At 45.2% G+C, this 12,271-nt stretch overlaps 1 protein-coding gene across 4 annotated transcripts in view; it reads left to right on the top strand.

Annotated features, from left to right (window-relative positions):
• DEPDC5 (DEP domain containing 5, GATOR1 subcomplex subunit) overlaps positions 1-12,271 on the top strand; it is a 152,359-nt gene that overhangs the window by 100,131 nt on the left and 39,957 nt on the right. For 2 of the 4 annotated variants that reach the window (XM_056116472.1, XM_056116471.1), the window contains exons 32-33: positions 1,510-1,618; positions 5,714-5,779. In XM_056116472.1, the coding sequence (XP_055972447.1) occupies positions 1,510-1,618; positions 5,714-5,779 (175 nt within the window). The remainder of the gene's footprint in view (positions 1-1,509; positions 1,619-5,713; positions 5,780-12,271) is intronic. The other 2 variants (XM_056116475.1, XM_056116473.1) reach the window with 1 other exon arrangement.

Below are 12,271 nucleotides of genomic sequence, written 5' to 3'. Positions count from 1 at the left end.
TGTGTTGAGGGTGATGGTGGGTGGAGGGAAAAATCAAGATGCAGTGCAGCCCCAAAGAGCCTCAGGCAATCAAAATTGGGTTCTAGAGTCAGAACAGCCTTTTGGTTATGCTGGGTTGGGACAACATAGTCAAACCTTTTTCCCTCCTCATTGGTCATTCATTGGGCAGCCCACAGTGTGGGAGTGCCGTTCTGCAACTGGAACTGACCTTGAAGGGACTGGCCGCTGAGCTAGCTAGACAGGACACACAGCTACTGTAACAATGTGGCTTCATCAGAGAGCTCTGGGAGCCATAATAATGAAATATTTAAGACCTTCACATGAACGTTGTGAAGATTACCAAATGAAAATACAATGATAAAACAATATGAACTGGTGGACTGCTTAAGTAATACCAGTTCCTAGTAAGTTTTAGCCAAAAATAATTAAGAAGCATCAGAACTGGGATGGGATAAGATAGCACAAGAAAACCCTAGTTACCTTGTGTTGGGAGGTAATTTCTGTTGGTTTTCTGTGAGTTGGAGGGATGAGGATGGGTTGATATCATTACATACATTTGAAAGACTTGAAGATGCTTCGAGTCCACACGTTTGCCCCCATTTAGTTCATGCCACACATTAATGCAGCTCTGACTTGCAGAGTATGTTTTTCATGGTCAACTTAATAAAGCTGAGAAGCTCGACATCTTTTCAGAGGATTGGTGTTCATGGGTGGTGTCACTTAAATCATTTCACTTGTCTTTTCAAAGTAATATCACAATTATGCACCAGATGCCTTTTGCTTGTTGGTTTTAAAATTTGGAGTCATGGGGCCAGAGAGATAGTATAGTGGGTAGGACACTTGCATTGCATGCAGCCAACCTGGATTTGATCCCCATCATCCCATATGGTCCCCCCAGCACGACCAGGAGTAACTCCTGAGTGCATAACTGGGAGTAACCCCTGAAAATCATTGGGTGTTACCCAAAAAAAGGGAGCACAGAGCTATAGTACAGCAGGTAGGGCATTTGCCTTGCCTGTGGCCAACCCAGGTTTGATCCCCAGCACCCCATATGGTCCCCGAGCACTCCAGGAGTGACCTCCTGAGTGCAGAGCCAGGAGTAAGCTCTGAGCACCTCCAGGTGTGGCCCCCCAAACCAAAAATAAATTTTCCTAAGCCACACCCAGCTGTGCTCAGAACTTAACTCCTTGGCTCTGGGGATCACTTCCTGTGGGGCGCAAGGGACCATATTGGGTGCTATGGATCAAACCTGGGTTGACTTCATGCAAGGCAGACATCCTACCTGTTGTATTACCTCTGTGGCTCAGATATTTTTTTAATTGGGTGGTTCTCTGATATGCAATAGTAGACCAATTATTATTCAGGAAAGTGATTCTAAGACCCTGAAGAAACAAAGCAGAAGAGTGTGTTTCGGGCAGCCATGGAACTGTCTTCACTCTCCTGCCTAATGAGGGTCTTTCTCCAGGGGGCTCGGGGCATGCTACAGTCATATATTTTTCCTGCTTTCAGGTGCCTGGGAGAACAGCAGGCAGCTGTGCACGGCGGCAAGAGCTCTACCCAGCCAGCCGAGAGCAGTAGCGTTGCTATGACTCCCACCTACGTGGATAGCCCACGAAAGGTAAAAGGAGGGCACATCAGTGGGGAGCTATTCTGGGCTCTCAGACTTGGATGGGGTCGAAAAGGAATCCTGCTCAAATCTAGGGTTCCCTGTGAATGAATTCTGCTCCAAGCCCTTTTAATCAGTTCTTATTGAGGAACTTTGCTCATCGTTGTAAGGAAGCAAACTTCCTCCTAAGTGCAGATGCAAGACAATTCAGTTAAGTTATATTGGTTGAGACCCAAGATCCGGCTTGAGCTTGGAAATTGGCCATCTGGTTCTCCTCTAGCTACCTCTGACTACCTCTGACTCTCCCCGAGGGGAGGCAGAAGCTACTGAATTGGCTTCCACGAGAGCTACTCCTCTTTGTTAGTGGAATTCCCATCAGTTTGCCAAGACTCCTGAAATACACAGATAATGGGAGCTGCTAAGGTGGAAAACCCAAACCTGAGGCCTTACGGCCACCTCTGTGTAGGATTGCAGAAAACAGCCCAGATCAGATGTTTTGTATGGGTAGACTTAGCTATGTCAACCCTTCTCCGGGGAAATTCAGAATCTCAGATCACCCCTATGTGATACGGTGAGTTGATGATACTTTCTCATCTGGTCTCTATCACTGTGAAGTGCAGGAGATTCAATAGATGAATCTATCATTCAAAATTGCGATAAAAATTTTATTTCCATATCATGACATTTATTTCCATATATCATTTGATATTTTTTTTCAAAAGCATGATTTCAAAAAATAAAGGGGCCGGAGTGATAGTACAGCAGGTAGGGTGCTTACCTTGCACACGGACAACCCGGATTCAATCTTCGGCGTCCCATATGGTTCCCTTAGCGCTGCCAGGAGTAACCCCCTGAGCATTGCCAGGTGTGGCCCCGAGCCAAAATAAATATGTATACTAATTTATGGTGACTAGATTTTCACTGACAACTTTTTAAAAAATGTAGAAGGCCTCTAATTTTTAAAAATATTCCTTATGTTTTTATAATTATTTTTCTTTTTTTTTTTTTTTTTTTTTTTTTTTTTTTATAATTTATTTATTTATTGAATCACTGTGGGAAAAGTTACAGAGCTTTCTGGTTTAGGTCTCAGTCATGTAGATACCGAACACATTTCCCTTTACCAATACTCATTTTTAACCCCGAACCCCAATAGACCCCCACCTCCCACCCCTCCCAATTCTTGTGAGGCAGATGAGTTCTAGTTAATACTCTATCTACTTTGACTAGATAGATTATTTCGATAGAAGATGCACAATTATTGTTAAGAGTTTACGACCCACCCACCCCCCAATCAGACATGCTGAAACAGCGTTGTGAAATGATTTGCTTCCTACAACTTGGTTTAAGAATAAAATGATGTCGCGCGGCCGCAATAGCGGCCGCGCGGTTTTGAATTTCTGCTATTTTACTTATTGACCCTGGAAGAATTTCTATTAAAAGTTAGCTAGTTAAGAGATTGGTTTCTGTGCCCTGGAGTCGTGGCCGTGCCGGAGAGCCGCTCGTGGGGGGCAGCTGGCGACCTCGGTGGGGCGTGGGGGACGGCCCACAAAGCCCCCCTTCCCATGAGGTCCCCGCCGCTCCCCCCCCCCGAGCCCGGCTCAAACCTGCTTTCCACAAGGCTCCCGTGCGGCCGCCATCTTTCTTTCCAGAGAGGAGCGGGCGGGCTGGTCAACGCCCTTCCCCCTCCGGGCAGTCTTGGTGGCGCGGATCAACACAAGTCCATTTGCTTTTCTGCTCCAAGCGGCTGGTTCTCTGTGCTAAGTCCTTGTGCCTCCGGGGCCGTGGCCGTGCCGGAGAGCCGCTCGTGGGGGGCAGCTGGCGACCTCGGTGGGGCGTGGGGGACGGCCCACAAAGCCCCCCTTCCCATGAGGTCCCCGCCGCTCCCCCCCCCCCAGCCCGGCTCAAACCTGCTTTCCACAAGGCTCCCGTGCGGCCGCCATCTTTCTTTCCAGAGAGGAGCGGGCGGGCCGGTCAACGCCCTTCCCCCTCCGGGCAGGCTTGGTGGCGCGGATCAACACAAGTCCATTTGCTTTTCTGCTCCAAGCGGCTGGTTCTCTGTGCTAAGTCCTTGTGCCTCCGGGGCCGTGGCCGTGCCGGAGAGCCGCTCGTGGGGGGCAGCTGGCGACCTCGGTGGGGCGTGGGGGACGGCCCACAAAGCCCCCCTTCCCATGAGGTCCCCGCCGCTCCCCCCCCCGAGCCCGGCTCAAACCTGCTTTCCACAAGGCTCCCGTGCGGCCGCCATCTTTCTTTCCAGAGAGGAGCGGGCGTATAATTATTTTTCAACAAATGTATCACAATTCTAAATAATACTGCAAGCAGAATCCTTTGTACCTAATTATTTCACTAGCTCTCTTTGTAGGATAAATTCCTAAAAGTAGATACTAGGATATGAAATTAAAATATGACGAAAATAATCAGTTGAGGCTATAGGCAGCTTCTAGAATCTAAGACAGCATTAAAAAAATAAAGAAATTATAGATTCAGCTGCATGAAAGTTAAAATACACCAATAACCAAAATACTAGATTACTTTTTAGAGCATTCTTCTTATCTGACAACTGAACTCTAAAGTTTGTATGAATGGCCATCAGTCATACCAGGTATAGATTCCTAACATAATTAAGGAGAAGCAAAGTTGTTATGGAATGGTCCTAGTGAAGAGTTCTGGCTAACATACATAGAAATGCCTGACAATATCTTGTCAGGATCTCGTGTTAGGATATGTGGAGGACTATTTGAAGGTCTATTTGAATTTGCATTTCCATAACCAAGTGTTTCCACGGTTTGTTACTCAAGTTTGCTTTGCAATGGCATGTGGAAAATGGCAGCCATCACGATAAAATGGACATCCAGCTATTTCATTGGATGTCCTTCAGTGATTTCTCCTCTTAGAATTGAATAAGAATTGTAGGAAAGCCTGGTCTTTCTTGCTTATCAAGTATGAGTCTGAAAATAAAGCATAAGAAGTAAAAGATTATGAAGGAACAGAAGGATACTTTTTTCTTCCTATTTTCAGGCCACACCCAGTGGTGCTCAGATTCTATTCCTGGATCTTTTCTGGGATATCCACGTAGGGCTGGGCATCAACCCAGGCCTCCCACATGCAAGGATACACTCAGTCCATTGAGCTATGTATCAAGCTAGCCCAGCAGAAGGATAAAGCTTGACCCTTAAAAAAGACGAAAGGGGTGATCTTTCAGAGGCTTCATTTTTGTTTCTAATACTTGGTCACTTGAATCCTACACAAACAGGTCAAGGAAAGAATGGCAGCTAGAGCATCTGTATCTGATAGCATGGAGTTCAGTTACCTGGTGATTTCTCTTACATAACCAAGGGAGAAGGCATTGCTGCTTCTGTAGCCCCTGTTTCCTTAGGAAATTAAGCACCTTTCCTGCCTTGAACTCTCTTATCCTTGCTGGCTGCCATGTTGAGTTTTAGACAGAAGGGGAGACTTCAAGCCTCTCTGTATCTCTCCAAGAGGGTTGCTGGTCACCCAGCCAGATGGAAGGCCAGGATACTGTCCCTGAAGTCTTTTCCCCCACCCTCACCTAACTGATCTGAAGTCTCTGCCTTGGCATGGGTCTGAAGGAAGTTCACGGCTAAGAGAGATGGGGAGTGAAAACATCCAAATCAGGCTCCAATGAGACCAGGGGAGCTTGGCCATACCTTCTTCCCAGGGGCTTTCTACCGCATGTATGGGATATTCTGCCTAAGAAGGTGTGAGTTCCTGCTAATGCTTTGCATTTGAGTATTGTCTGCTTTGGTGATGGAGAGTGTCTCTCTCTCTCTCTCTCTCTCTCTCTCTCTCTCTCTCTCTCTCTCTCTCCCTCTCTTTTTCTCTCATTCTCTCCCTCTTTCACTTTCATTATCCTCTTTCTCTCCCTCCTCTTCCCTCTGTCTCTTCTCTTTCTTCCCTTTCTCTCCTTTTTCCTCACATTCTCAACCCTCTCCTACATGCCCTTGATTCTCCCCATCCCTACTGTTTATTTTTATTTTTTTCTTTCATACTCCTCTCCTTCCCCTGATGGTTCACCACTGGCCAACATTCTGTTCCTTTGCCGCTTTGCTGCGCCGCTGCTGCCGCTGCTGCTTCCTCTTCTGACTTCAGGACGGGGCCTTCTTTATGGAGTTTGTCCGCAGCCCTCGAACAGCATCGTCTACCTTCCACTCACAGGTCAGTCAAACTCTTGGGCCCAGCAGCCCATACACTCCTCATCCTATGTACAGAAGCCACGAGTTGTCTTTCTGCTTGGCACAGAACAGATAGAATTGTGCTGACACTTAGTTGAAGATTGGCTGAAATTGGATTTGCTTCCAGTGGTGTAGCTCCCCCATTTGCAGTATTTGCTGCAGCAGTTAGGAAATAGTCACTGTAAGAGCCAATGATGGCCTGCAGGAGATGGGGTGCGGAAGTGGGAGCACATGCTTATTTGCAGGAATCCCTGGGTACCATCTCCTACAACTTCTGTCAGAAGTGACCCCCAGGCATGCAGCTGGGGGCAGTCTTAAAGTACTGCTGGGTGTGACCTCCAAACCACACTCGCCACCCCATCACCCTCACCCCACCTCCCCCTAAAAACGGATGGCTCAGTATTGACTGACATATTCTCTGCCTGCTTGTTTCCCATGGCCGCCACAGAGGAAGGCTGCCATATACACTACAGCTTTCTTTCCAGGGAGGTCTGTTCAGATAATAAAAGCAGTGTGAAACATGCTTATTTAATTTTCCTCCCAGTACAACCAGGGACATTTATTTTTTATTTATTTATTTATTTATTTTTTCTTTTTGGGCCACAACCGGCGATGCTCAGGGGTTACTCCTGGCTCATGCACTCAGGAATTGCTCCTGGTGGTGCTCGGGGGACCATATGGGATGCTGGGGATCGAACCTGTGCAAGGCAAACTCCCTACCCACTGTGCTAGCGCTCCAGCCCCCAACCAGGGACATTTATAACCCTGTAGCAGGAAATGGTGAAAACTGCAAACATTTATGAATAGACCTATGCATGGCGGGCGACTCTCCTCACCACTGAACTTCCCTTCACTCATTGTCCAATAGAGTTGTTTGTTTTCGTTTTGTTTTGTTTGTTTTGGCACCTCACCTGACAATGCTCAGGGGTTATTCCTGGCTCTGCGCTCACTTATGGTGTTGCTGCAGGGACAGAAGATGGTGGAATCTGGGTTGGCTGTGTGCAGGGCAAGCGCCCTATGCACTCTGGTCCCATTGTCAGACAGGGCTTTGGACCAGGTCTTTCAGTGTCCCTCCAGGTCTTAAAATTCTTCATTTACAATGATGTAAGCACATAGTATTGTTGCATTTCATCCCCATGACCTAACCGATGGTAAATAGAAATATTATCTCATTAAACAAATGTTATTATTTTTAAAATTTGTTTCATTCTGGTTTAGAATTTGTTTTATTCTGGTTTAAAAAAAGAAGAAGGGAATTGTTTTATAAATACCCTGATATGGTAATCCTCGCAGCTCCAACGGTAGGGTTGGTGAGAACAGTAGACAAGGATCTGCGTTGGAAATAGTGGGCAAGATACCAGAAGAGGCCATGAGTAGCCACCAGAGGTTAAAAAGATACATAATTGGAAAAGTTTTTACCTCAGTGTATGGGGCTGGAGAGATAGTACAGCAAGTAGAACACTTTTCTTGCACACAGTCAACCCTAGTTTGATCCCTGGTGCAACATACCATCTCCAAACCTCTCTAGGACTGACCCCTGAGCACATAGCCTGGAATTAGTCCTGAGCATCTCCAGGCATACCCCCCAAAAAATGAAAAGGAAAAACATTACCTTAAATTCTTTTTCCTTCTTTGTGTGTGTGTGTGTGTGTGTGTGTGTGTGTTGGGGGAGGGGCTGTTGTGGGGCAGAGGGGGCTTGGACCACATCTGGCAGTCTCCAGCGGTTAGTCCTGGCTCTGCACTCAGGGATTATTCTTGATGGGGCTTGGAGGATATGGGGTGCCAGGGATTGAACCCAGGTCTGCTGTATGCAAGGCAAACACCATACCCACTGTATTATCTCTCCGGCTCCACCTTTCATTTGGTTTCTTATTGAGTACAATTTTCTTTTCTTTTTCTTTCTTTTCTTTTTCTTTTTTTTTTTTAATTTTTATTGGTGAATCATCATAAGGTATAGTTACAGATTTACAAACTTTCATACTTGTGTTTCAGTCGTACAATGCTCAAGTACCCATCCCTCCACCAGTGCCCATTCTCCAGCACCGATGATCCCAGTATCCCTCCCATCCCCCACCCCAGCCCCCCGCCCCAGCCCTACCCCATCTCTGTGGCAGGGTATTTCCTTTTGTTCTCTCTCTCTCTCTCTCTCTCTCTCTCTCTCTCTCTCTCTCTCTCTCTCTCTCTGGGTATTGTGGTTTGCCATAGAGGTATTGAGTGGCCATTGTGTTTGATCTATAGTCTACTTTCAGCTCCCATCTCCCATCTCAAGCGGGTCCTCCAACCACATTTTACGTGGTGTTTCCTTCTCTATCTGAGCTGCCTTTTCCTCCAGCATGTGAGGCCAGCTTCCAAGCCGTGGAGCAAACCTCCTGGTACTTATCTCTGTTATTCTTGGGGCTAGTCTCTCATTCTGTTACTTTATATTCCACAAATGAGTGCAATCTTTCTATGTCTGTCTTCTCTCCTTTTTTACTCATTTTCACTTAGCATGATACTTTCCATGTTGATCCACTTATACGCAAAGGTCATGACTTCGTCTTTTCTAACAGCTGCATAGTATTCCATTGTGTAGATGTACCAAAGTTTCTTTAACCAGTCATCTGTTCTTGGGCACTCGGGTTTTTTCCAGATTCTGACTATTGAAAACAGTGCTGCAATGAACATACAACTACAATTTTCATAACATAAAATTTGCTTTGCTTCCTAAAATTCAGCATGAAAAACGGGGAGATAGGCTAATGAAGTCAAATGATTCCTTTCCGGTCTTGGTTTCAGCACATGGGTCTGTGGTGGGCATGTTCATCAACTGCCTGAGCCTCAGTTTCCTTACTTGTTAAAGGAAATAAAAATAAATTTTTCATAGGTTTCTTTTGAGGATGAGCTCTAGTGCTTACTTCTCAATAGCTTTTAGGGGAATAAAATCCATACAGAGTATTAAGTACAATTCAGTTACTCGTCAGTGACAAAAAAAGATAAGAAATTTGCCTTGCAACTTTGGAAATTAAAATGTGTCACACTTTGAGTCAAGCATGAGACAGCAATAATGTATGTCACCTGTCTAGCATGGGACTTGGAATGTAGGGGTACAGAGCAAATTCTAGCTGTGTTTAGGATTAGAATCTCTACGATGCCAAGTTTCAATGCCAGTTTCATAGAATTCTGTATAGAGTGTCAACGCCCTATTCTTCCTGTCTGCTCTCCACCCTGATTCCAGGACCCAGAAGTACCTGTGAGCTCCATTAAAGAAAAGGGACCTCTTTGGGACCTCTTATTAATAGGATGGCCAAGTGTTGACTCTGGGGTCAAGCTGTCTACCATGTGCTAACTGTGCAACCCTTGGCACCTGCACTAACCTCTCTCTTTCTCATATCTGGATTTTTCTCCTCAGATTGCTGTGAGAATAGAATGAGATGAAGTGCTTTAGTGGTTCTTTGGATTATGGCACATAGATTTCCATGCTCATATCTGTTTGTGGGAAGGCAGGTAGAGTATGGGGAGTGGGTAGCAAGTTGGTGAATAGGCTTGATTGTACTGGTCAACTCTTTGCTCTTGGGGATTTCTCCTAGCACGCTAGTGGAACCATGCAGTGCCGGGAATTGAACCTGGAACCTTCCACAGAGCCACATTCTTGACTCTTCGTGTGTGTGTGTGTGTGTGTGTGTGTGTGTGTGTGTATGTGTACTAGGTAAATTCTCCCCTCTCCTCTCTGCCTGAGTGTTTGCCCATGGTTTTGGCTTTTCAGAACAATTCCTCACTGCTGAGAAAGTTTCCTATTGACCCAGAGGAGTGGGCAGGTCAGACTCTGCTTCTAATAAGGGAGGGAGATGCCTGTTACATTCCAGTGGACCCCAGTGCTCTGAGGGTTCCGGACTCTGTGCCAGTCTTAGGAAAGGTTGGTTCATGTCACTGCCTCATCATTCTCTCGCTAATGAATGTGTCACTCTGTCTGACAACTAGATCGAGGGCGCACAGTTTTCCTCTCTACTTTCCTGTTCTCTAGAAATGAATTTTTGAAACAAATTTTATTTTAACATGAAACTATTTTTCACCATATAGTTTTAATACACATTTTACATTTTTTTTTACTATTTAAATTGGGATGCCAGTATTTATAATACTGTTAATTATACTTTTCATACATACATGGTTACAATATCACACTCATCACCAGAGCCAGACTTCCTTCACCTGCATCCCAAGGACCCTTCCCAGCCACCATACATCCCTCGCACGGATGCTCAGTTCTGTAGGCAATATCTCCAGTTCCAATGACTTTGACCATTTGTTGTTCCCTAACTATGTTTCTTTATAGCCTCCATGTGAGAAACCTTTTCTAAAAAAAAAACATTATGGAGGTGGTAATACCTACACACATATAGATGAATAAAACTAAATTCCTGAAATTCCACAATATTGTCAATCAGTAAGATGATAAAAAAAATTCTCAAGACCTGTATATGTTTTTTATAAGTATAAATTTAAGAGTGTTATGAGTAATTCTCTGAAATACATTTCAAATGTATTGTTTACAGTGTTTGCCTTGCACACAACCAATCCGGGTTCAATTCCCAGCGTCCCATATGGTCCCCCAAGCACCAGCAGGAGTAATTCCTGGGTGCAAAACCAGGAGCAACCCCTGTGCATCGTCGGGTGTGACCCAAAAAGAAAAAAATAAACAAAAAACTATATAAATGTAAAAATAATCACCTGACTGGGCATAGCACATTCAGTATAAATGAAACGTTGATTCATTATTATGAAAGAATAATACTCTTAGCAAGCAAGGGTAGATATATATTTCTTAATCTGCTAGAGGACAACCCCAAGTACCAGGAGTGAATGTCATACTCAGTGGCAAAGTTTGGCTTGTCTTTTTTTTTTTTTTTTGCTTTTACTTTTACTTTTGAGACTTTTTTCCATCTTTTCTTATTTTTAGTGGCATCTCACTTCTCATCTTGGAGCACCTTGATCTTGCTCAGACCTATTGAGCTTTTTTCCCTTTTAAATACTCTTCATACTCTTCATTTCTCCCTTACTCCCCATTTATGTCACTTCTGTTTGTAAAACTACAACTCATTTCTGCTTACAATTTCTTATTTTCTCCCTGTCCCATTATTTCTTTGAGCTTATTACACATCCTTAATATGAACCAGAGTGATAGCACAGAGGGCAGGGTGTTTTCCTAGTGTGTGACTGACCCAGGTTCAATCCCTAGCATCCTATATGGTCCTTGATACCACCTGGAGTTATTCCCGAGGGCAGAGTCAGGAGTAAACCCTGAACACTGCCAAGTGTGGCCCCCAAACCAAACAAAACCACCTCAACATGGTGCAACTAAAGTTATTCTCTGAGAATTTCTAGACCTAGGGCTGTCCCTGTTATTGTTGTTACTAAGTAAGCTTGGTGGGTTTCTACCGTGCTCCCCACTGTATTTGCTGTGCTCCTACTATGCTGAGGGTACGTCTTGCTACTTAGTTCCCCTGGGAGTTTCAGAGATAGACGAGGTGCTGCTCTTTTCTCTCCCTACCTGTCTTCACCCAGGTAGCAGGAGGGATAGTGTGAGGTGTGATGAGAAAAGCATACCCAATTCAGGAGATTAACCTCGTCTGCAATAGGAGAGGAGCGAGCAGAGTGTATGAGATCTGGAAATTGAATTTTATCGGTGTTTGCATTTTCCAGCCCAAAGAAACAATGGTGAAGGGTAACAGGCTGCTGCCATGAAGCCCCAGCCTGGTCACTGTCATGATGGCTTCCTTTCCCCTTCTCCCCACCCCCCCAGCCTGCTTGTAGGTACTCTGACAAGGAGCCTAGATCTCTGCAACTCAGGCCAGCACATTGTGTGGACATTACATGGTGAAAGTGTCAGCAGTCCACTTCTCTCCATCATTTACGTAACCACTATCGTAACCCCTAGTCCAAAAGAACATGTATCACCTTGACCCTGTGGCATCCTTGGACATCCTTATCATGCTTCAATCCTGGTTCTTTCTTGACCATTTCAGCCCTTAGAGGGATGGGCTACATCTGGCAGTGCTTGGAGGAATAGCATAGGGTCAGGGATTGAACCCAGGCCTCCTGCATGCAAAAACATGTGCCCCAGCTCTTTGAGCTATTTCTCCGGCCTCTTCCTAAATTAAATTAAATTTAGTTTCTTTTTTACCACACCTCATGATGCTTGGGAGCTATAAGTATGGTGCTCAGGGGCCCACATGGTGCCAGAGATCAAAGTTGGTGGTTCAGCCCTCTGAGCTATCTCCCTGGCAGATTTAAACTTTTGAAGCAAAAAATCTCATCATGTCATCCTAAATTGAGCCTCCCTATGGTCTATGAGCTTGGGCTTCTGTGTAATAGCACAGATAGAAACGCCTAATCAACACATTGACTTCTCACAGTGTTCTCTCTCCATGTCCAAGATTAGAGTGCCAGCACACTGGGTTCCTGGAAGGGCCCTGCTTCCTAGGAGCCTTGCAGACGG

The sequence above is a fragment of the Sorex fumeus genome, unplaced genomic scaffold (assembly GCF_029834395.1).
Source record: "Sorex fumeus unplaced genomic scaffold, SorFum_2.1 ptg000032l, whole genome shotgun sequence".
In the NCBI taxonomy this organism is placed as follows: Eukaryota; Metazoa; Chordata; class Mammalia; order Eulipotyphla; family Soricidae; genus Sorex; species Sorex fumeus.
The sequence above is the reverse complement of the archived record's forward strand: the minus strand, read 5'-3'. Positions and strand labels throughout refer to the sequence as shown.